Here is a 26,733-nt window from a genome sequence, read left to right on the forward strand (position 1 = left end):
GATGGTTTGCGTGTTTTCTCCTTCATTTAATACTGGTAGTAATAAGGATTTTCCCATGTCTCTTTCCTGTTCTGGTATGTTGTTCTTTTTTTCATTTCCAGAAATTCTGACATTAAAAAATCCAACTTTTCCATAATATTTTGATCTTCCTTCATCATAATTATTCATTTTGTGTCTGAATCTGCAATTTTCTTTTCTCCGTTCTGCGGAGCTGTTAAGACAAATCGAGATATGAAGCAAGGTTTCAAGAGGAAACGGTTGGTCGTCATTTGTTAGTCATGCTCACACCCACTCTTTCCCTTCCTTTGTCTGTCGTACTGTTTGTTGGTTCATTTTTCTTTTACTTTGTTTCACTCTAAAACACACCCACATATGTATACGTATATATATGGATAGATAGGTAGCTAATGTAAAATCTCTACTGTTTTGCATAATAAAGTCTCTTGTCTAATCAAGATGAAACAGAAGTACCATAGAATTATCACAAAATAAGGAGATGCTTTTTCAACCTTAAAAAGGGACCCTGGTCCCCTGGCAGTTTTTCATCGCTCCCCGTGCCCTGTCAACGTAGCTGGAGATTGGGGAGTGATGGATGGGAGGGATATAGTGGGTGGGAGAGTGGGGAGGGTTAAGAATCACCTGCCTTCAAATGCCAAGACACCCACGAGCAGAAATGTTATTTGGATTTGTGTTTATGAGAGTACGTTCTCTCTCTCTCTCTCTCTCTCTCTCGTCTCACTCTCCTCTTCATCTCAATCCATCTCTCTCTCTCTCTCTCTGTGATTTACTGTCCCTAGACTCAACGAGGTAGCCTCACGCCCACCAGGATTAAACTGTCATCGTGGTTGTCGAATTCGGATTTTAATATTTGTTTTCCGTCTTTACACAAATAATCTGCATTAGGCCTATATTTGTAGTCACTACAATGATTGGCGCTGTGCATTTAATCATTATCGTCATTGCCCTTAGTAAACTAGATACAACAAGTATGATAAACGAGCACAGCGTTCCACTAGGCTGCTCCTAAGAACGATGTTTTCCTCGAGCGCTCGTCCCCCCTAGCCCCCCATCTCCCCCTCTCTCTCTCTCGCTCCTCTCTCTATCAAACTCTTTCTCCATCTCGTCTCTCTCTCTCTCTCTCTCTCTCTCCTGGCTCACCCACACTGTCACAGTTATTAATAAAACTACCCTTCGCCCGACTCACTTTTTGTGTTGAGGTTTTATAAACAATTGGTCTAGTTATCTGTTTACGTTAGGGTCTTAAAAACGCTGAACTAAACATTCTTGGATGTTATGTTAGCTTTTACTCTTTGTGAACAATTAATTTCCATAAAACAAAGTTTGCATGTTAACGGGGGTTCGTGTGTTCTATTGGTTTTCCGTACAGCATGCACTGGTGCTAACAATCGTGTCAAAAAGTTGTAATATATTTCACACCGTCTTAAAATAGTTCTCATTAGATCGCGTACTATAACCCAAGCCGTTCGTTCACCTCCAAAATTCCATAAAAAACTGTTTACATCTCACCGCTTACCTGTCAGAAACTAAGAAAACAACCGTGGACCAAGTGGCAGAATTAGATGAATGCCTGGTGTCACTATTTTTTTGAGGGGGGCTCCAAGCCCCTTCCTCCTTCCACATTCACAAATAGTGACAGGTGGTTTATAAAAGACCTTCCCTCGCAGAAAGAAGCTCTAGTCTGTGTGGCACCAGACCCTGGCACCTTCCGGTGTAGCTGGTGCAGCGTATGATATAAAAGACGTGTTTTTTTTATATTATGTAAAGATCTCCCTTCGATACAGATTACAGTAGGGTCATTTCGCTATGCCGCGAGGGATCTGTATTAGAAGCATCCCATACCGAGGGCTATCGGATAGCTCAATGCTTTTGTGTTCAATAAAACAGTTATCTCTGTGTGCGATAGCAACATCTGGCAGACAGGCTGCCGCCTATCCCAGTCACAGTAGTTGACTGACTTGCCTGCCTGACCCAAATAGGTTTTTGGCTTGATGCCTGGAAGTGAAATGGGCGTGGTCCCCTCTCTCTCTCACTACGTTGCTGGGTTGCTATATGGGAGGAAATGAAAGATAATGCTCTAAAAGGAAGAAGAGGAAGAAATGCGCTATTGTGATCGCCATACACCCGGGAGAAATACCAAAAAGGAAAAAAATTATGATAGCAATGACTGAAGATTCTCGCTACATAGTTTGTCTCTTTTGGCTATTGTATTGCTTTGGGTATTATAAATAATGATGATAATAATAATAAAATAATAATATCATAGAATCTCTTTTGCAAAATTCCTTGGGTTCTTGTGCGTTTAAATCAATTTGCTATGCTATCGTTTTCTGAAATTGTGCAACAGGAAAAAAACCTGTTGTTAAATTACAGACTAGCAAATGGCTTCTTCTGGATCACTATGTCAGACACTATCAAGTACGTGTATATAGTCGATATAAACATACATTTTTCAATAATCTTCGTCATACGACATCTAAAAGAAAGATGCATTATTGTGAACAATTAATGTGTTGCCCCCATACACTACACTAAGCCTGTGTTACACCACTTAAAAACTCCGCCTTTAAAGAAAACTGAACGACATAATAATGAAAGATGACATTCACTCAAATTCCTTTCAATTATTGTGGATTTTCTCTGTGACGTTAAAATTCTAATAAAAATGAGGATCTTTAACCATAAACTATTAATAGGCAGTGGCGATAAAGCGCCTACAGTAACGACCAGGAGAGAGAGAGAGAGAGAGAGAGAGAGAGAGAGAGAGAGAGAGAGAGAGAGAGAGAATATATTTAAAAAAAAGATGTCTTATCTGAAATCGTGTAGTTTTCCAAGAGGACGAGAGGATACATGGTTCTATTGGCAATAAACACGTTAGTAAATTTCGCGTATTAGAGAGAGAGAGAGAGAGAGAGAGAGAGAGAGAGAGAGAGAGAGAGAGAACCACAAACTACTGTAATGTCAGTCCCAAAGGCTAAGTCTTTCATCGCAGCCTTTCCGTTCTTCCAACCTCCTCTTCTTCCTCCGGTAAACGTGAGAGGGGAACAAGAACCTCCTTGTATGAGACTTGTAAACAACCCTCCATTGTCATAACAATTGCGTCTTCGTTAGAATCAGTTAAACTATCTCATCAGGATTTTTTCGAAAATCTAAACGCGATAAATTTTGCTTGAAACTATAAGAAATGTAAGTGGTGGTTATGTAACTATGCTCTCCTTAGGAACGATTCTGTTGCTAACTGAAGGAGAGTGTGACTGGGCTAAACAAGCAAGAATGACGTAAGAGAAAGGAGGGCAGAAAGAGAGGGCGATAAATGGAGGGCAAGAATGAGACGGAAAAAGTGTTAATAGCACTGCATTTTAAAGTGCTATCTTCATTGAAAAAATTAATCTGTTAAAGTGATGTAAGTTGTTTGAGAGAGAGAGAGAGAGAGAGAGAGAGAGAGAGAGAGAGAGAGAGAGAGAGTTCATGTCCACTCCCCAACAAGGATATGATTGTGCACGCAAACGAATTCTTCTCAAAGATATTGTTTATAAAAATAGTTCGGATGGCCTTGCTATTCAGTAATAGTAGTAGTATAGCGCATAAGTAGTAATACTTGAAACTAATTCAGAGGATTAATCTAGTAGGGAAAGTATTGATAACCTTACTTTATTCACCAAAGCGAAATTATCATTCCTTTAACAATTCACCCTGACCCTCTAGGTCAGAGTCTAACCACAATGCATTTTCTTAGGAAGAGACAAGGTCATGTAGGCTTATACGGACCTGCCAATATTAACCCCGCATTCTCAAAACATTGCCAAATTAAAATAAAAAATTGCGATATTGACAAAACCAAAACATAAAACTTAACACTACCGCGCTAAAATACTCCCGACGTTGGTCTAAAGACCAGGGAGAACTTTCGTAGGTAGCGCGTAACGCATACAAGTCTTGGGTAGGACTGGTTACACCCAGTTTTATAATTTCCTGTTTCCCCTGCATTCATAAACTGTCGCCGCTGACATCCTATATCCTGCTCTGTCAAAAATTATGCCATGTTCTCGTTTAAATTTGTGACAATAAACGTGGGTACAAGTGGTTTTATGATGGACACTATAGTTCAAATGCAGTAGACTATTTAAGCATGAATGAATCGTTATCGGTGATTTTTCCCTTATGTACAAACTTTTAACTTTGTTCAATAAATGCACATATTTCCAAAGGTAACTGTAACATTGTGCATCTACTTTGCATTTAATTCAACATTCATATATTTAGAGATTTTGAAATAAAACATCACAACATCTGCGATACCGCCTTGGGATTCGCCCATTCAAGTCTTCAGTAACTGAAAGGGGTCGTTGTGTGTCGTGAAGCCTTGGTTGTCTGAGATCAGGATTCAAGAAAGGAAGTGAAAAGGTGGAGAGGGATGAAGGATGGAGAGAGAGCGAGGGAGAGAGCTTATTGGGAGAATGGGTGAAGGACGAAGTTATAATCGGCTGTGAGAGGAAGTCAAGCCGAAGAGAAATACGGAAAGCGTAAACAAGAATATTCTTAGTATGAGTGGCGGTGTTGCTCGCACTTTCAGTTGAAACGTCGGCACAAGAACCTGGGTCTAGTAGTTTTCATAAGCCATACCGCTCGTGATTCCAGCTCTCGTGTTGGCATAAAGCCAGTTTATTCTAAAAGCGGACGCACGATAAGACTACCGCAGGGTGATATTTCCAACAACTAAGCCATCTTGAATATTGTTTTTGTTTTGTTTTATGGACAAACTTGTAGGTGGTAGTCTGCCAGCCTCTTTTAAGATCACTTCATGACTTAGAAGATCTGCCCTTTGTTACCAGGTGTCCGTAAGGTAGGTTATGATACGTAAAGATGGTACTACGTAGGCTACAGGTACTGATAATCGGGCTCGTCACTATGCAATGAGACTTGCTCGGTTTTGCGGACGTATGGGAAGATAATCTTACAACTCTGGAAGTGCATTGTTCAGATATAACAGTTAGGGTCTTAAGAATTAAATTAACACAAATAAACTTTCCTTTTGGGGATATCATAGTAATAATTAACAATACTTTCGTTGTGAATTCTCTCATTATTAGTATAAGTTGAAATACGTATGCGTATAAACACCACGGACAATTGTCGTTATCGTTATATATACATCCATCTGCGTTCACTAATTAACAACGGCGCCGGAATATCTGTATATATTTACTGCACGTATATAACTATACTCTGTTTTTTTTCTTATCTGTCCATCCACCTGTGGTGTTTGCGCATGGTAACACTGCGTTACGGGCTTTAAATAATATCCTAATTCGAATATTAACGATGTAATTCGCATACAATAAATTATTAAAACACTTTTCAGTTGCAGATGTACACCCAGACATTCTTTTATTTACCTAAAACTTACACATAGCGTAACTATTTAAAGCTCGGGACGCAGTGTTACCATGTGCGACCACCAAGGCGGATGGACAGATGGAAAAAAAAAAAAAGAGTATAGCTATATAGTGCATAAATATGCGTGAGTGGATAATTTTCGTTTCCTGTCTTTCTGTGGCCTTGTGATGTGATCAGATACGCAGAGTATTTAATAATATATATATATATATATATATATATATACTGAATATAGTGAATAAATATTTATTAAATCAATATTTATATCTATATATTTACAGCTTAATGTTACTGCTTATTCTTATTTTTCTATTCAACCTACTGTCATGGCAAGGGGATACTCCATCACATGACTCGCCAGTTCTGCGCAATCCTGTACTGTACTTGGCACTGATGTTACATAGCTACATCCAGGCAAAATTCGAGTTCATAACGCTCTGTTACTATCCACGCTACGCAGCCCCTAGGTCTCGCTTCGCGCCTGAAAGTCTCGCACCCATGACCTTTATACCAGCAAAGGAAAGTTTCCCAAGATGACCTCGTAGCACAACCCTGAGGTATGTTAGTAAAATTGGTCGTACAATTTAACTCTCTGCTCCCTGCCAAGATACTACTTAATGAACATCGCCTGTTTTAAACACGTTTTAATACAAACAAGTGTTTTTCTCTCTCTGTTTTCTTTCTGTCTAGTTCGCCTCCCGTTAAAGAAAAAAAGTCAGTAGCATCCACTGGAAATTCGTTGCCGCTTCAGTGGGCATAACCCGAGAGAGAGAGAGAGAGAGAGAGAGAGAGAGAGAGAGAGAGAGAGAGAGAGAGAGAGAGAGAACTTTATTGTAACTCTTAAAGGCATACCAAAGCCATGATGTGACTGGGAGAGAAAAAACTATTTTCATAGGGCAAGTGTTCTTGGTAGCCATGGCAACAGATACGAAATAAGTACTTGATACATTATTATGTAGTCACATTACACAGACGAGCATGACGATACTAATAGAGAGAGCTGACGTGATACCTAAAATTAGAACGAACTTCTCTTGGTATGTAAATAATTATTTGAAGCAATGGCAGCAGTTATGGTTCCAACATCGCCAAACTACAAGTAATTCATATATGAGGTAAATGGTTTGTGTTATTTTTCTAATATGAATACTCTCGAGTTAACTGTTCTTAAGTATGCGAAGAAATAAGAGACAACGTGAATCATAAATGATCAAACTTGCACATCTCGAACTCCGCCCGGGTCCAGGCTTGACAACATTACCAACTCAAATGCAACTCCGTAATGTTTGCGCGTCATGAAATGTAAATGCTTGTTAGTTTTCTTTGATTGGGTACATTAAGATAAAAATTTACTTAGTTGAAAAATACTGAGAGTAATTTAAAACTGGAAATGAGTACGTTCTGAATTTCTTCATTAACTCTAACTACCAGCCTTCTCCCGTAGCCCATTGGCAACACTGTCTCCGAGTTCCTCCTCAGAACTCGGGGGCGTCTCCTTTCCTGCACTTTCTTTCCTTGATTCCAAACTAGAATAACCACGTTTGTTTATTTTACCCCCAAGCGGATCTTCAGCTATTATTTTAAGAAACTATAAATCACACGATTTCTTTTAACAACCTACCTGCATAGCCACCAGAACTCACAACAACTGTGCGTTGGGCACTAACTGAAGTCGAATAACTCATTGTGACAGTTGTTGTTACGTCCACTGACCGTTGTTCACTGAATCACGGACACTGGCTTACTGAAGCTGAGATGAGACAGTGAGCCTGACTCCCTGAGAGGTAGTCTGACACCGCGAGACGAAGGTCTGGAGACTGGAGGAGGGAGAGAGAGAGAGGAAGAGAGTATGGACGCCTGTAACCTTCTTTTCTCTCTCTCTTCCTCTCTCTCTCTCTCTCTCAGTGGTGAGTCAGCGCATGTTGGCGATTGCACTCTGCCAGATGGTTAATATAATTCTAATTTCTTACCCATAATGTGCTTTCATTCTCGTAGATGAGGCAACAAAATGACTGCATAAATGTGTAGCTATGGTAGTTCATATGTAAAAGTATGGTCATATGTATGTCAATAAAAAAATATAGAATTTATCTGTCACATGCAATAAGTTCCCCAGCACTTACTACAACGGTAAAAGAAATTGTAAAATTCGCATAAATTCTAAATGTGTGTAAAAAAGAGAGAAGAGAATCTTCAGGAATTACATTACAATGATAATTACTCTAGTTCATAAAAAAAATTGTCGACCATCTGGAACACAATTTATGACGACCTTAATCCGCTTTCGACTTCGAGGTTGAACTATTTTTTTTTTTCTTCTTCTTCTGTAAGAGCAGCCACCTATGGAAAGGACAACTTAGTGCCCTTTTTCTTGCCCAGGCCCGAAGACAGCGAGAGAGATAAATAAGCATCAAACATCAGTATTTCTAGTGTAACTACAATATACGTATAAGTAATTCTGGAATTACACCAATCTTATCATATATCTTGTATATGTTGTGTCGTTCTGCATTGTTTTAGATTTACGACTGTTAAATGCGGAGGTAGTTTCCCGTAGACTATCTGTATTACACACAAGGTAATACAGTGATACAAACCGCATTTTTCCCATTGAAGAACCCGGCCAACAGCTTTACCCTTAGACCTTGACTTTACCAGTCGGTATCAGGTACACGATTATTTAAAAATAAACCAATGAATAAAAATGGATAATGGCATATTTTGTTATAACAAGAAAGACTGGAAGTCCAAATATAATTGAAGATTTGAGTATATGTTGCAAAAAATCAGAAAGCAGGTTTGCATACTACTATACTCTGTTTTTTTCCATCTGTCCATCCGCCTGTGGTGTTTGCGCATGGTAACACTGCGTCCCGGGCTTTAATAGTTACGCTATGTCTAAGTTTTAGGTAAATAAAAGGATATCTGGGTGTACATTTGCAACTGAAAAGTGTTTTAATAATTTACTGTATGCGAATTACACCGTTAATATTCGAAATAATATATTATTTAAAGCCCGGGACGCAGTGTTACCATGCGCAAACCCAGAGGCAGATGGACAGATGGAAAAAAGCAGAGTATAGGCATATGTAGGCTATGCTGTACAGGCATGCGATATGTAAACGTATATTAGTGTGCTGTTGTGCGTGCACGCGTTTGTCTGTTTCACAGGACGACTATTGATGTATAAAATAACATGACCTTCCGTATTTTTTTATTGAATAAATCTAATCAGTAATGTGCTTTTTCTGTTGATAACTCAGACGCGAGCGTCAAAACCACGCAATAGGTCAGGCACTTGTCTGAAGTTCAGCGCAGTGTGCCAGATCTACAGATTAATCTGAAATCTACAGCTTTTCAGCCTTCTCTCTCTCTCTCTCTCTCTCTCTCTCTCTCTCTCTCTCTCTCTCTCTCTCTCTCTCTCATTTTTACCATTCTAGACTTTAATTTCTAAAACTGACTTATGAGATATTGTGAAATGTGCAGTTGATTTTTAAGGAGCAGCAGCGAGCCACTAGAGACTAAGACTATTTATGCGGCAGTTCTATTTATGGTTGTGGCCAGAATAAAACAATGCATTGACACCCAATATTACGAAATGTTGTTCTGGATGACAAGCTTACAAGCAGTGACTATGCAACGATGTAACCAAATCATATCTATGTCCTAGCTATAGATTTTGTTATGCCGGTTTTCAATAGCTTAAATAAATAAATGCTATCTGAGTCACAGTAGATGAGCATTGTACAGGTTTCTACTACTTTTGAAGCTCGTAAAAGCCTTGTGTTGATGAGACACCAATAAAGAAAATAAACACAAGGGAACCTTAAGGCTTCAGACCTTTGGAGGAAATGTAGCTACCTGGGTTTCAAAGTAAGGGTAGAGCTGAGAAATTAAGTTCTATATGATACACACGAATTAAAGTATTTTAGCTAAACAGTTTGGAATTCTTTTTTTATGACGGGTGCCTCTCAGAATAATAATAATAAAAAAAGATTCCTTTTGACTAGACGTAACTAGATAAAGAATTACCTTCATTATTTAATTTGGTGTCTTCTTTTGGCTACGAAGTAAAGTTGAGGTTGCTTGGTAATTTCTCTGAAAGACTTCATGATAACCATGATATGACACCATAACAGTTCTGGAGTAGAGTAGCCTCAATTACGCAAATACACAATAGATTTGATTTTAATTTTTTCAAACTAAAACTAAAATAGTTTGAAAAGCATTCGTCACTATAGATTGGACAAAAACAAATAGAGAAATAAGTTACCTACTGATAAGAAAGATATCAGATTACCATAACAAACGATTATTAACTGTAAAGCGCAAGGAAGCCTGGAAGTAGTACCATGACAGCTAAGAAATGAGCTCTTATAATTTTGTTGGCTTAATGGGAAACATTGATTTGAATTGGACATGCTTGTGACCAAAGTACTAAATTCTTTCATTCTCCTATTTTGTGGTCCAAAGGAATTGCCGGTAACCTGTTCTGTTTTGAACGAGTTTAGTAGAGTATAACAACTTGTACTCCCTTAATTCTTGTTATTTAAAGCGATTTTGGGGAGTATGATATTGGCTGTGTTCAGACATGGACGTGTTATTGAACGAAAGTTCTTTATTTGTCCGAATTTCATTCTAATTATCTGCAAATGCACGAAAAATATGTTTGTGAATAAACTCTAGATCTTACATATACATTTCAAGAGTTTATTTCATATCTTAAGATTTGTACAGTTTTTTCATACAGAAAATGTTCAGGCTTTTAAAAAAATTATCTGGGAGCAATGATTGTGTGACACAGGCGCGCAGGAGTCATGGTAATAGATACGCGAGGTCAGCCAGTGCTTCTCATTTCCGGCCTCGTTAGTTTCATCCGCGTGACGTCGTTGGTACCGTTTGCTCTGCTGAACTATACTCGTTTTTTTTTTCCATCTGTCCACCCGCCTGTGGTGTTTGCGTATGGTAACACTACGTCCCGGGCTTTAGGTAGATACATTCAGCAATAATAACAATACCCTATTTCGAATATTAACGGTGTAATTCCATTCAGCAATAATAACAATACCCTATTTCGAATATTAACGGTGCAATTCGCATATAGTAAATTATTAAAACACTTTTCAGATGCAAATGTACACCCAGATATCCTTTTATTTACCTAAAACTTACACATAAGTATAAACTATCTCAAGGCCCGGGACGCAGCGTTACCATACGCAAACACCACAGGCGGATGGACAGATGAAAAAAAAAAAAAAAAAAAAAACAGAATTTAGTGAATCTTTTTCCACATTGGCATTACAATGCTATGCAATCTTATCACGTATATACTCGTCCTAAAAAAATGGTGTTCATGCACATGAAGAAACCTTAACAACAAGGCGTGATCCGACTTCCAGCTTACTCTGGAGCGTGCAAGATTTTCCCTTCACACATAGGCTAAGTTGCAAACATTATATTCCTACTTTTGAAGCAAACTAAAACGTGCTAAAATCTACGGTCAAATAGAGCAGCCTTGCTTTCACCAACGGAAATCAAAATAAAATATAGCTATATTTTATTAGAAATAGTTTATCTGTATACTAATTAACATGCACAGCATTTATTTTTTTACATTATCATTCTTGTAAGTAAATCATAAATATCCTATCCTAGAATTCCTATATTTTGAACTTAACGTGAATCACCTTTTTCAGACCCTTTTAGGCTCTTCCGTAGACCTTTCCTAATTGTTCTTCTCTAAAACTGGTTCTTAGCTACCTACGTATATGTCTTCCCAGTCTAGAACTCGCATCTATGACTGGTTCCCTGTAATACAAAACTCCATTTAGGATAACAACTCTTGTGCCACACAGCATGCAGTCCTCAACCTAGACCAGTGGTTCTCAATTTTTTTGGTATTGGTAGACCTACCTTTACAACTAGCCCAATCCTCTTCAGAGGATTGGGCTAGTTGTAATGAAAACGAATGTTGGAGATATATGGGTAACTTGCACAACTATGATGAAAATTAATTTATTTACGTCGGTATTATTTATTAATATATTCATATATTTACCATTATTATTTGTAAATTTAATGAATTTTACTCCAAAGAACTATTACTTTTAGAAAGTGCCTCGTTACCCCCAAGAAACGGCTTCATTACCCATTGAGAACCATTGGTCTAGACTAGACCTACTGTACTCTTCCCAAGCGAAACTATTACTTACTACAGTTAACCTGGCTTTTCATTTATAGGTGGCATGTAACGTAAATTTATAGGCATTTAACGTAAATTTTGACGGATGGTGGTACAATTATTGCAACCACGTACATGCTCAAAATGGTGCAACTTAAATAACATTACCATAACAATTATTGGTGATTTGTTACATCAAAAATACAAAAGAGCACAATTAAGTGTTATGCATTCCAAGACAAGGGAGAAATGTTGCATTTCAAATGCATGACGAGGGGAGCTACATACCTTGTATGGGACTACGCATTAGTAGGTACGCGTGCAAACTTGATTATAGACTACCTCAACTTCAAGTCTTGATAAAATTAAAACAAGTTAATTTTTCCGGCATACCAATTACGAGGATATGCCATAATTTTAGTGAGGGATTTGCATATCACATATGTGCGTACGTATGCGCGCGCGTCGAGGTGTCAAATTATTCCACTTATTTTGCTGAAAATTTAATGACAGTTCCGCATATTTACCGGTCGATAGGTACGTAGGATAAGCAAAAAGTTCCTGCCGTCGTTATCTTAAAAATTCTGGGCCATTTTATGGCTAAGGAATTTTTTTCTTTTTCACAAGAGTTACTTAATAAATATTCACCTATTCTGACAAGTTTTGTATGATAAGTAGGAGTGATTATTATGAACATTATCTGGGAGTAGCATCGCGAACAATCAACAAGATCCTCATGAATTCTGTTCAATTTTTCCTGAAATCTGCGGGAGGCCAATGCAAGGATGGACAACTAATTATGTGTCCATCTGTGAGATGGTAAGCACATATGTCCCGAATGTTTATTCAAGTCATTTAAAATTTGGTTTTTTCTTCATGTTGCCATACATACACACATCGACAATACTGCGTAATCCTATAGAGATTTGTGACTAATAAAAAAATGATACAGGAATCGTCTTTGGATAAAACCCTGATTTGCTGCTAAATGGCTGCGAAGTTTTTAGTAAGTTATGTTAGCTTGAATGTTGACGTGGGAAATTCACAGCTGAAAATTCTTTCACTTTTCCAGCTGGAGCGTTTTAACATTTGCAAAAAAAATTAATGGAATTTTAGATGTGTGTTTCATTAATAATGAATTCCCTTTTTTGTACGAAATATTGAGGCTATAATACGCGGTATTCGTATGTTTCTCTGTTAAATGTCACTGGAATCTCGAGAGGTTTTTGACGGCTTCAAACACCGAGTGTTGACATGTACATTAGTCAAATCACCCGACGAATACAACAAATTGACCCACACGGAAATTAGGTAGGGGGGACGTCCCGCTGATGTTTTATGCCATCGGGTAACGAGTTAGTACAGGAAGTTGAAAAAAAATTTACCAGCACTTTTGGCCTCGTTGACAAATTGAAGTTCCTGGAGCCTATCAAGTAAGCATTTTCCAGACTAGGCAGGTACACCTAGGGTATTAGGTATGCTAGGCCTATTCTTAGGTGTACCTGTGGGCGGGCCTATTGGCAGGGTTTAATTCATAGTTATTGTGGTAGCAGTCGGTGCTGCTTTATGAGTTAATGTTCTTTATTTTGATAGCTAGGCTACGCACTGTGGGAAAGACTTAGCCTAAGTACCACTAGGTAGCTAGACCTACTGAAGAAGAGATTAGGGGAAAATTCTTAGAGCACGACGTTACCCATGCCAATTATGTGAAAATTTATACAGATGGATCAAAGTCAGATAGTGGTGTTGGGTGTGCTGTTATCCTTGGTGATACAGCATACTAGGTATACAGCTAAATTAGGTACCTGACTTTGCATCAATATTCACTGCCGAATTAACAGCCGTAGTCTCTCCCCTAGACTTAGTTCTTCAAAGTAGTGACACTAATTTTGTCATATACTCTGATTCTAAAAGCACTTTAGAAGCTATCAAAAGATTTAATAGCTTTCATCCATTAATCCAAAAGCTTCAGGAGTCACTTTTTCGTATATATTGTCTGCGTAAGTCGGTCTCTTTCTGTTGGGTTCCTTCTCACGTGGGGATTCACGGAAACGAGACTGCAGACAGGGAAGCAAAAGCTGCTAGCGCTCTGCCAGAAACAACCTTCAGGAAAGTGCCTCATACAGACCTAAAAGGTCCTATTAGGTCTTTTGTATTAAGTAAGTGGCAAGAAAGGTGGACTTCTCCTCTTCTTGCCAATAACAGTAAGTACAGAAGTATTAGGAAAAATATACAGCCGTGGCCTTCGTCATTCCAGCTTGACAGACGAGCAGAGGTTATTTTAACGAGATTAAGGATTGGGCACACTTATTTAACCCATCAGTTTATTTTAGAAAGAAGCAGCCCACCATTGTGTGCTTACTGTAACGAGATACAAACAGTGAAGCACATTCTGATGGTTTGCCCCAGATATTTTAACCAAAGGGAAAGATATTTCCAGGGTAAATCCCTCTCAAATATCTTGGAGATGAAGCAGACATTTCTGCTCTCATCTCCTTTTTAAAGTGTATAGAAATTTTTAATAATATTTAGATAAATTTTTATAAATCATATACAGATTATTAAAGACATTAAACTATTTTTTAATATATATTACTCCATTCATTAAAATTTATATTTTTAATTTATTTATTAGTCACGTCTAATTTTATGAATCATTTCTTTCACTAATTCATTCATTCATTTACCATAATTCAATTTATTTAACCTTCATTACGGCGCTGAATGGCCTTCTTGGCCCCAGTGCCTGGGCTTTAGCCCTAAATATCATACATCCATCCATCTAACATAACCTAACCCGTAGCGTAGATCCTTATTTTTTGTGTGTGTGTGTGTATGTGTGCGTGCTACCTACCTGTCAGGGATTAGCCTAGTAGGCCTGTCGAAACATCGACAAGAGAGATTGTACTCTTCCGCATGTTGTGTTGTAGTTTTATGTTTTCTTTAATTTACATACTAAAGTGGAAATGCGTAGTACCTAGTACCTACTAGGTAGTGTGTTTGTAGAAGGAAGATAGCCTAGGATAAAATACTGAATGGCAGGCCTCTACCGTAATGCGATCACCTTCCCAGAAAAGTATTTTAACATGTCCTGTAACCCAGGATAGACATTTAAGTAGTCAAGAGCCGGCGTCCGTCGAAGCAACACCTCGAGACTTCTACTTTCCTCTCGAAGTAATTTTTTTCTCCCAAGTCACAATTTAGCTATGGCCATAATTTCCTATTTTCGGGAAGATGGTCACACTATGGTAGAGGCCGGCCATTTAGTATTTTACTCTATGTTTTCTTGTGTTTGTGAGCATTCAGCATCATCATTTGAATGGGTAAAGAAAGTAAAGATAGCAATATTGCAAGTTTGCCAAAGAGGCTTTCCCCAGATGCAACTTTATAGCTTGAAACTTCAGCCCAAACAGTTAATGAATTTTTGGTTTTCAGACCACTTTTTATGGTGAATCTCTTTCCACTGAAAATCAATGTATGTTATGACACGGATCATCAGTGAAAAGTTTTGCTAAGTCAATAGTAGGTATCTTGTTTGAAAGGATTTAAACATTCACTTACATTTATTGAGGACGTGCAACACACAAATATTTTTAGGCAAGCACTGTTCCATTTGCTTGATAGCTAAGTTCAGTGATGGAAGTCAAACAGCTGAACTGTGTCTGCTTAGTGTGTAGAAGTTTAATGACTCATTTGGATTATTTGGGGGAAACTGTCAACCCCCCTAAATCTCGAGCACTCAAGGCAACCCTTGTAAAGAGAGACTGACTCACAACTACAGGCTCTCTGACCAGTGTGTCACTCACTCTGCAGTAGTAAATCATTATTTTTTTTAATTCTTGCTTTCAGAAAAATGTGTCGGACAAAGTGCTAGATTTACTGAAAAAGAGTAAGAAAGTTCCAGGTGCCAAATGGCAAAATTAAGTGCTAGATCTAGTGTGATAAATGCTAAAATGGCAACCTTGCTCTTAGCATGACCCTGGGGGAATACCTATCTTGACTTGTCATCCATTGTTACCCTACATCCTCCTCATGTCCATCACCACATCTTTCACATAGGTCTGTTGCTACCTGGGTGGCAAATAGGGGTGTCCTACCAGGTATTATTAACCATTATTTGTGATAGACTTACTAACCTTAAGTCTAGACCTAGTATGGTATGCATAGGCTGATCAAATTCAGATATTAATGTACAATTATTACTTATGTGCAATGGTTGCCTAGTTTATTTGGCTATGCATAATCTTTTTTGTAATTCCTGATTATCATCAGAAGTATTTCTTTCCTCAGTTTAATACTTTGTAATTCCTAATGACTTTGAACAAAGTAAGTGAAATTTGTTACACCATACTGTTTTTTTTTTCTTTTTTCATTTCCTGCCAATCAACTACTGTACATTCTTTTGGTCCAAGTGACTGCATGAGACTAATAGCTTGCAAGGGCTTTTAGTAAAAGTTGGCACAAAATTAAATCTCTTCTTACTGTTTGGTAGTCATTCAGCTTCAGGCCCACCAAGTTTATAGAGGAAAATCCTTTACAAATCAGGTTTTATTATGTGATGTAGGCAGTTACTGTTTCCCTTTGTTTTTTCCTACTATAAAAGACGAGCAAAGAAATAGTAGTGTTCAGTATGCTGAGAGGTCTGTAGCATTTCCTTTTAAATTGGGATACTAATTTTAGGATTGGCCGGTAGAAGTCACTGCTCTCTCTCTCTCTCTCTCTCTCTCTCTCTCTCTCTCCTCTCTCTATCTCTCTCTTTCTCTCTCATCTCTCTCTCGTCTCTCTCCCTCTCTCTCTCTCTCTTGTATGTTTATTTGTTTTGTAGTATGATAAATAAATGATTTACCTAATACGTAACTAATTTTCAAATATTAATAAGATTAAGAAATAGCGATTCCCAGTCTGAGGAAGGAGACCGGAGGAGTAAATGACAGTTTGGTATATGTATTGGCAGAGGGGAAGGAGTTATTCTCTCTCTCTCTCTCTCTCTCTCTCTCTCTCTCTCTCTCTCTCTCTCTCTCTCTCTCTCTCTCTCTCTTCATTATTATTCTGTCTCAGAAATATTTCATAATTTCACTCTTGATGGTCAGATATATGATGTTGCTGATTCAATGTTCTCTCTCTCTCTCTCTCTCTCTCTCTCTCTCTCTCTCTCTCTCTCTCTGTGTTATCGGGCTGTATGTATATATTTTCAATGGTAAAATGTTTAAGATGACTGAAATTATGCATTAATAATAATTGAATCTCAAAGATTAAAACAGTACAGTGGAACCTCGACATACGAAAGTCCCAATTTATGAAAAATTCAAGTTATGAAAGCAAACCTGAAGATTTTTTTGCCTCTACATACGAAAATAGTTCAGGTTATGAAAGGGTGTTGCTGTAAAGTCCTGAGATTCGCCCAGACCGCCGAGATAAATTTTAAAACTCGCGCGCCGCCAACTGAGTAGACTTGCCACCATCCTCCCGCTCTCCCATTGGTTCCTGATTCCAGTCACCGCTGTAAGATCCTGCTCTCCTATTGGTCAGCATCTCTCCCATCGTGCTCTACGTAAAGGCATTCTTCGGCCACTCAGTAGCAGCATCGTTATCGTTAGCACGCCGAATTCTTTCGTTCATATATGATTTTGTATGTTAACGTAAATTCGTGTTAGTGGATTTCGCTTTGTACTTTATGTGTGTGTGAGAAAATTTAGTACATAACTTAATTACATACGTATAGTCAGGGTGTCCCAAGAAAGTTGCTGAAGTTCACAGAAAGAAGAGGATGCTTTCTATGGAGACAAAAATGGAGATTATCAAGAAGTATGGAAGCTGGCATGTGGTTGAGAGTGATTCGCTAAGGAATATGGCCGAAATCCATCAACGATAGGCACCATCCTTAACAGAAGGAAGCCATCAAAGCAGCTACACCTTCCAAGGGCGGGGTGACTGATTTGTGTCCAACAAGAGGAGCCACGTGCATGATGAGATGGATAGGCTGCTTCTTCTATGGATTGAGGACAAAGAAATCGCTGGCGTTACAATAACCAGAACGACGATCTGCCAGAAGGCCAGTGGCTATTTTTGGCAATTTGATTGCCCATTGAGGTCCGAGACGACGGAGGAAATGGCATCTAAGGTAACCACCCCCCCCAGACTCCAAGGCTTCTCGGGGGTGGGTGGTTTGATAAATTCCGTAAACGGACTGGCATCCATTCATGTGGTGAAGAATTGAAATTTTGTACAAAATTTAAAGTATGAAAAAAGTAAAAAAAAAAAAATGTGAAAATAAAAGAAAAAAAAATTTAATTTAAAGTTTTTTTAAAGTTAAGTGTTAACGTTTTCTGCCATTTGTTAATGTGTTTCGTAAAGTTTAGTGTTAATGTTTCCTGTCATTTTTTAATGTGTTTTGTAAAGTTAAGTGTTCAAGTTTTCTGCCATTTGTCCTCCTTCTCTGTCGCCATCGGAGATCGCCTCACTCGAAAGGTAAGGTTCCACATTTTACTACATATGTACGTACTATGTAATTACAGTATTTCTTTGTACGTACCATGTACACTAATACACTTTATTTACAGGTATGTATTACATATTAGTAGTATATATGTAGTTAAGTTAGGTATTGAATGGTCCAAATTGTTATATTTCATTTTGTTTATTGGTTATTTTAGCTTTATTTATTATCAATTTACTGTGGTGTTTTTGTAGGGCTTGAACGAATTAGGCAATTTACATGTAACATGGTTTCAAGGTACGAAAAAATCAGGTTCGAAGGCCCGCCTCGGAATGGATTAATTTCGTATCCTGAGGTACTACTGTACTACTAATAGGTTAATGATTTAAATTACTATACCATTTGAAGTAGGATGTTATTTAAGCTATGTATAACATTTGGTATTTGAACTTTCTTGATAGGCAGTTACATATAAGTGTTTTAGAGGGGGTTCTAAGTATTCACAGGTTTTAACAATGGGGGGGGGGGGGGGGGGGCGCTGGTACGCATCCCCTGCGAATACGGGGTGTCCACTGTATGTGGTTTATATTATATTTAAATATCTCTGTTCTTGAGGCTCTTATTGACTTTTGATTAAAAAAAACTCAAAATGTGCTGAAATTATACTTACTGCTATTGTCTAGTCTCTTTTGAAATCAAAGCCTCAAGTACAGTGATGCATTTTAGAAAGTGACCAAGACATCCTTTTTTTTTTCTTTTCAGAATGGTTTGCTGACTGTTTTGAGGGTTATTCACACTGAAGAGTAGGCATGGAGGTAAGGTACATTGTGTATGGTATATTCTTAATTAGTAGTAAATGGAAAAATTAGGTGATTATTGTGCATTATCTCTTAAGTCCCAGTTTGTGAGGAGTATGGGGTAGATATGATACTGTAGTACAAGTTGCATAATAGTACTCATTGTAGCTAAATTCATTTTCTTAGGATCTGATTAAGAAATTTCATGTTGAGATTGCCCCTAGATGGAGAAATATCAGCTATTATTGTTAATGATAAGTCAAACCTCCTATTTTTAAGATTTGAATTGATGATGTGATTTTCCATTCATTCACTCTACATATACTGGCTTCACCCTCTCCCTTCCCTGTGATTTTCCATTCATTCACTCTACATATACTGGCTTCACCCTCTCCCTTCCCTGTGATTTTCCATTCATTCACTCTACATATACTGGCTTCACCCTCTCCCTTCCCAACCATCAGTGAGTAAATATTCAACTCCCACCCCAGAGGCAATGAAGTAAAGTATGCATCACAAGAACATAAGCAGGAAGTATCATGGGGAATAGACATGATTTGCCAGACCAACACTATATCCTTATCATCACAGAGGCAGTAAAAGCAGTAGAACTAGAGATGCTGCTGCACTTACTGCTGGTGTAGTGGGGAGTGGATACAACCACAGATATGGGTGTGATAGACCAGGTATGATTCCAAAATAGAATATCTAATTCTTCTTCATAGGGGGTAGGGCCATCAGTGTACCTTATGTGTAGGCATTACTGAAGTTTCTTCACAGCTTCCCTTCAGCCTGTAGTTTCCCTATCTTTCCTTTTACAGTGCCTCTGTTTCACGGTACAACACCGAGGTTTTCCTCCTATTACACCCTTGTAACCTTTTATTCTCGATTTTCCTTTTAAGTGCTGAATGACCTCACAGGTCCCAGCGCTTGGCCTTCGGCCTAAATTGTATATTCTATATCTAGTTCCACAACCTTATTCTGTCTGTGATTGAGTGGATATACTGTTGTCCTGATGAATCATAGGTAAGCAGCTAACATCCTCAATCATTGAGGAGGTTTATCCTATGATCTATTTGTAGTGAGATTGCCAGCTTGTAATGCATTACGTATATTGTTTTCATTATTATATTGTATATTACTCTCTTATGTGTCTGTACAGCATTTGAAGCATGCTTCTCTCATGCTCAAAGATTGCAATGAACGTTTTGGAATGAGTTCTGTTTATCCTGAAAATTTTAAGTAGTGGTAAACAAAAGACAAAATAGTCATACAAATAATTTTTTTTTTTTTTTTTACCCCCATCCAGAGCGTGCCTTTTCTGATCTCTTACCTAGAAATATTAAAGAATTATAACACTCCTGTGACTGAGATTCAGTATTATGCAGAGCCAGTCACTAAATTATTGTATTACAATATTCATTTTACAGTTTTATTCTAAGAACATGCACTTGCTGTACTGTTAACAAACTGTTCTCAGCATGCATCCTCAACTCCCCCAGCTGTATCATAACTTTCTCTGTACCCAGGATATGTCACTTACAGTATTTTCCCCATACCCTTGAGCTTGCAAGAAAGCCGTTTCCTAAAATCACTTGATTTGCACACCCATACTGTTTGTCCAAAACCCTTATAGGCCAGCTTTTCATCTGTGTCACCTTTTTGGCCAACACCTTATCTTTACTGTTAGATGGTGACTGAAGGTTATAAGCTTCTTTAATAATATCAGCAGTGTTTTGTCACATATAATTTCAGATTGAGAAATTGTTGCACACTGTGGGTTTTATGTTGCACTACTGTAGTACTTCTATGTATCATTATACAGTGATAGTAAACTTCAGGTTTGATCTTTGCTTGTTATCAGTACAGGCAGTCTCTGGTTATTGGTGGGGGTTCTGTTCTTGGCAGGGTGCTGATAAGCGAAAACCACCATTAACCGAAACTCAGTGATTTATGGCTCTTATAGCACCAAGATTCTGTTAGGTATGTCATGGTGCCATAACTCTAAACCGGGGACTGGCTGTAGTCTTATATGTTTCTTCATGACAGGATAATGGTGCAGACATAGGTGATGCTCTAGATGGTCTAGACGACTTCCTTCAAGATGAAAATCTGTTTCAAGACTTGGAAGATCTTGGAAAAGTACTTGATGAACTCAACGAGGCTGATGATGGGGGAGAGTCTTCTGATGCTGGGGAATCTGGTGGAGCCTCGAAAAGGTAAACTCTGGGTTAAGGCATTTGGATAAGTGTTATTTCAAATGGGAAATTGTTACAAATCACAGGCATTTTGAATGGAGATTTCCCTGTTTGCCAATATAAAATGTGCCTCCATGTTTTTTTATTGTCATGCAGAGCAGTTTTCTTCTTTAGAACCGAAGATTTTAAGTATTTTTTTCTTAAAATGCAGATAGTTCCTTGATGGTAAAGACAATTGGAGGTGACTAACAAGCAGTAAACAAAGGTGACAATGGCTGAAGTATATTATTCAGGTTCATTCAACATTTTCTTGCTACTACTTTCCTGAAAACCCCCTGTCCCAAAGGTTGTTGCCAGAGAGAACAAGGCATGTAACAATACATAGTAAGGAATGTAGTAGAGCTGTAGTGTTATGCAGGGGTAAAATAAAAAAAAGAAAAAGAAATTGAGGAGATACATGGGATGATAGGTAACTATATGAGGGGACAGAAAGACCCTCCATTTTCTATAGATATCATACAACAGTTGGGCAGTCTGAAGGAATGAGTCATTTTAGTTGTGTGTGTGCGTGTGAGAGAGAGAGAGAGAGAGAGAGAGAGAGAGAGTCAGTTTTGCTTATTGATCTTTCCAAGAAGACTCCAACACCAAACACTTGACTGTCTTTGGAGGGAATCTCTCTAAGAATTTCAAGAGGTAGTTACTGAGGTATAGCATTGCTGTTACCTCTTGTCAACTTTGCAATCGCTGTCATTTTCCATTACTCTTGGGAAGAAGTGCTTGCCCTTAACCCTTCTTTGATATGATATTCTTATGTACCCTTCTTCCTGCCAGAGGATTCAAGGAACTCTGCAATCTTTAGGTAAGTATAGGTAATAGATTTCCTTGTATAGAAAGGAAGCCATAATTCTTTTGTCTGCAAGGGTTCACAGAAAGTTTTCACTGTCACCTAGCATACTGATGGTTCCTTTTATATAAGTGTCTTGTCCTAGTCACATATTCTTCCCTGGAGTTAGTGCCAGTTTGCAGATTATGTATCATGATTATTTTTGTTTTGCCTTTCCATACCTGTAGCTACTATTCACTTATTCCCTTTTGTGAAATATGAGAGGGAATCGTTGTCAGCTTTACTGAAATGACTTGCTTGGTGTTGGAATCTCCAGTATTTTTGTGGAGAGACTGATTTTGTTCGGTTTAGCACACAGGTTCTGAATCACACATATGCTTCAGAAGAAACTGAAATTTTAGGAATGGAGGGCAGGATCTTGACTAACGATCTTCCTTCACCTTTATACAAGGGAACACCTTTAGGCTCCTTTCTTCCTAGTCTTTTAATAGTTGTTGTATTATGTAGCTTTTTCCAGATCCTTTGGGACAATTTTGCATCATGCCTAGTTAGGAAAGGTGCTTTGTGTCTGGGTCTCATCCCCTTGTTTGCCCCTTCCCAACTGTAGACAGCCCAATTTGTGTGTATGGTGATGTGGTAAATGCTGCAGAACTACACAACCAAACACCTATTAAAAAACAGGTGTGTTTTTTCCATTCCATCCATAACAAAGGCAGTGGGCAAGTTTATAGCGCTGTGATTCAACCCCTTATTTACTGACATTGATTTCCCATTTTTCCATTCTTTAATTGGGAAAGACAAGATTTTATGTATGCAACTTACCATATAGTTACATAGCTTATTTTCTATCTGTCAGTAGCTAGAATTTCGAAATTCATGGTAGCATTCTGTTGTTTTGGCTATGTGATACCCCCTACCTACTACTGGGGGAGAGTGAAACCAACTCGGCACTGAAAATCAGTTGTTTCTGCTGGTACTGTCAACAGTGTTCAGAGGCAGTGAAATGTTTTGGAATTTGTTTACTTCTGGTTGATGACTTGGAGGTTTTGGTGAAGTACGTACTCCGATATTTTGGTAGCCATTTTGGCAACAGAGGCAGTCCCTGGTTATTGGCGGACTTGGTTAATGGTGATCCAGAAAATCGGCGATTTATGTCGCCATAATGGGCCAGGTTTTGGTTATCAGCACCATAAAGTGCCATTAATAGAGTTATGATACCATAACGTATTTAACAGAGTCACCATTAACTGGTTATCTGGACCATAAATGCTATAAATTGTTAGTTTTGGTTAATGGCAGTTTCACTTCTCAGCAGCCGGCCGAGAACGGAACCCACGCCAATAACCAGTGACTGCCTAGTCCCTGGTTGTCGGTGGACTCTGTTAATGGCAATCCGGTTTTACGGCACTTGTCTAGCGCCATAAAATCGGCATATTTGTGTAGTCCTTGCTAGCCACAGACTATTCCGTAGCTGCATGGATCCCACTAAGTAGAGGACAATTCTTGGCTGTACCGCCATGTCTCTACAAGTTAAGATGAGCATCATCCAGAGGCAGTTCTCATCTGTAACAGTTCTCCTAACAGGTGGGATTCAGCTATGTTACTACTTGGTAAGTTGCATACATAAAAATGACATATTTATAATAAGATAAGATTTTATGTATACTTACCAAGTATACATGATCAGAGCCCTCCCTCCTCCCCTCTCATGGATAGGAGATCATAAACAACTGATTTTCAGTACTGAGTTGGTTCCACTCTCCCCTGGTAGGGGTTGTCTCCCAGCCAAAACAATAGAGTACTACTGCGAATTTCAAAATTCTAGCTGCCAACAGTTAGAAACTATAGCTATGTAACTACTCAGTAAGTATACGTAAAATCTTATTTTATTATAGAAATGTCTTTTCTCATAGATCTTAATCTGAGTATATTTAGACTTGGTGAACTCTGGCACAGCCTATGCATCCCATGCAAGAATATATTCATTTACAGGAGTCAGCCCTCCTTTGCTATTCTACATGGGATATGACAGGTCTTGGGGGATTTTTGACTGTTCCTGGAGTCTTTATGCTGTAAGTGCAGACTTCTGGGGCATTTTCCTCAAACTTTTATTTAAAAAGGGGATGGTCTTTATTCTCATAGGAATAGATAAGCTAATTCAATATAATCTGTATTCATCTTAGATATACAAGCCAAATTTTTTATCATAATCTTACCTCAACCCTGCATAGTCCCTTCACCAAAAGGAAGAAGTAATGAGCTACCAAGCTTCAATGACCATTTCCAAATTGTGCTAGGAATACTCCATTCAAAAGGCTTTGGTTTGTATAACCAGGAAAAATTAGTTATCCTGAATTTTTCTGTTCAGTAACTGAGTAGTCCAGACACATTATTAGTGAGGCTGTTACCAGTGAGCTGTATTAGTAATGTGACTATCCTGCCTTCACTTGACTGTATCTTTGAAAATGAGAAGAAAGTGTGTAGGATTTTTTAAGATTTCTAATGTCAACTAATGAAAATGATGTATGTTGTGAAACTAAGAATGAGATACACCATTAAAAATCTGCTAAGAATTTAAGTAGTCTAGTTGGAATTATGATTTAGTTATTATTTATTATATAGGTACTTTTTACATGCACTATAATATAATAGGATTTTTTTCTCTTACAGAGATTTTGAATTTGATCCCGATGAATTGCCAGGCATTGATGATATTCTGGGCAGTGCAACTAAAACTTCACAAGCAGAGGAATTGGAAGACGGGGAGATTTCAGAGGTTGATGAGAAGAATGAATTGAAAGAACTCAAGAAAAGGAAAATGGAAGTTATTAACAAGATGAGAAAATTAGTCAAACATAAGATACAGTTGACAAACCAAAGAAATGATTTGCTTTTGCAGCTACAGAGTAATACACAGCTTGATAAAGTTACTACCCTGCTGAAAGAGAATTCACAGCTTGTGAAAGCAATATCTAATCAGATCTTCAGGATGAATCCTGAGATCAAAGTCCTTAATGGTAAAATCAAAGAGTTGGAAGCCAGTATTGGAGTTGAGACTGATGATAGTAAAGACCAGAAAATAGAGCCTACACCTCCACAGGGTTTCACAGCATCGAGAAAAGACCTAGAAAATATTGAAAATTTCTTCAATAGGTTTCCCAATACAACTGTCAAAAACAAGAATGAAGTGGAAGTGGGGAAGGTAAAGAAGGAAGAGAAAGAAGCTATTAGAAGATTTATTTCCTTAGATGAAAATAGTGGTCCAAGTAAAATTTCGTCTATGGAGCCAAATAGGGACACAAGTGCTAAGTCGCTGTTACCATCTTCAAAATCTCATAGGTTAGCGTTTGATGAGAGTAAAATCAAGAAGATGTTTGAAAAGGCTTGTGAAATTACAGAGAAGACGCAGGCAACGTCATCATCAAACACTTCAGGAAATTCCTCTCGTTTTGTTGAGAAAAAAGTCACAAGTACCTTTGACAACAGAAAGGAGTCACCTTCCAATACAAAGAGATCTTCTGATTCTATAGAAAACAGTATTGATAAGAGATTAAAAGAGATAAGATTGCAGAGTTCCAAAACTCCTTCCAAAATAGACATGGTAGATTTAACTCTTGGGGACCAAGAAAAGCCTAAACGTAAAATATCACCCATACGGATGGACAGAGGGAGAATATCTCCTATACGATTAGATAAAGGTCATTCACTGTCAGATAGTCTTGAGAGGCAAAGTAAAAAAAGGAAAAGTATAGCTGACCAAGGTTTTGTTGATCCTAGCTTAGCAAGTGTGAAAGTCAAAGACACTGAAAGCCCAGTTGCAAGTAACATTTCAAAATCTCTCCTAGAAAGACTAGGATCAGTCCCTGCCAAGGAAAAAAGCTCTCCAATTACCCTTAATGACTCGGGGAATGGGGAATCTGATGGTTATCACCCTGACGTAACTAGTCCAAGGGAAGTAGTATCTGGCGAAAGGAAATCTTTTTGGTGTCAGCACTGTAGCCGTAGTTTTATTGCAGTGCAGGCGTACATCTCACACCTGGAGTCTCCTAGGCATCTCAAAGTTGCAATGGTAAGTTTGCTATACATTTATAACAATTTAGTTATGTTAAGAAACTTATATACAGTGGACCCCCCTTATTCGCGGGGAATGCGTACCAGACCCCCCCCACCCACGAATAGTCAAAACCTGTGAATACTTAGAACCCCCTCTAAAAATGCTAATAACTGCCTATCCTGAAAGTTCAAATACCAAATGTGATCCTTAAAAAACATCCTACTAAAAATATATGTTAAATTACTATTCTATTACTGTATTAATCTTTGAGATTGTATTATTGATATAATTTTAAAGTCATCTTAAACATTTTACCATTGAAAATATATATGTACAGAAAATAACAGAGAGAGAGACATATACGTATCAAATTGTCATTTACTCCCCTGCCCTCCTTTGTCAAAGACCTGGAATTGCTATTTTTTTTATTTTTTTTTTTATTAATCTATTAATATTTGAAAATTTAGTTATTAGGTCAAATCATTTATTTATACTACAAAACAAATAAATATACTACATGAGAGAGAGAGAGAGAGAAATTTTTATTATTGTTTAAGCTCATTAAACTAAGTATCATTTTAAAATTAGTATTGTAAATTATTATTTCATCATAAAGTGTAGTGGTACCCTTAAAGATTATATACACTTCTAACACTTCCAACCAAAACAGAGGGAGAGAGTTACCACTGTGACATATGTATCTTGTAGGGCAAGAGAGAGAGAGAGAGTGATCCTAATTTAAAAGAGTGAAATGGAAATATTGTATTTCTTTAAAATACTATCACATATGAATTTTGTAATTACA

The 26,733-nt window shown here is 37.9% G+C and overlaps 2 protein-coding genes across 4 annotated transcripts in view; both read left to right on the top strand.

Annotated features, from left to right (window-relative positions):
- Window positions 1–26,733, top strand: part of LOC135200087 (uncharacterized) — a 54,522-nt gene that overhangs the window by 10,107 nt on the left and 17,682 nt on the right. The window lies entirely within an intron of this gene.
- LOC135199906 (early endosome antigen 1-like) lies at window positions 5,952–26,066 on the top strand. Its single transcript, XM_064228026.1, has 4 exons — window positions 5,952–5,972; window positions 18,798–18,850; window positions 20,882–21,051; window positions 24,545–26,066. Exons 2-4 carry the CDS (start codon window positions 18,845–18,847, stop codon window positions 26,064–26,066), a joined length of 1,698 nt encoding a protein of 565 aa, XP_064084096.1. The 5' UTR covers window positions 5,952–5,972; window positions 18,798–18,844.

This window comes from Macrobrachium nipponense, chromosome 26 (genome assembly GCF_015104395.2).
Source record: "Macrobrachium nipponense isolate FS-2020 chromosome 26, ASM1510439v2, whole genome shotgun sequence".
NCBI classification, from domain to species: Eukaryota; Metazoa; Arthropoda; class Malacostraca; order Decapoda; family Palaemonidae; genus Macrobrachium; species Macrobrachium nipponense.

Coding starts and splice junctions, on each gene's coding strand:
- LOC135199906 (XM_064228026.1), top strand. Junction 21,052..24,544: donor TCTGGTGGAGCCTCGAAAAG/GTAAACTCTGGG, acceptor TTTCTCTTACAG/AGATTTTGAATTTGATCCCG.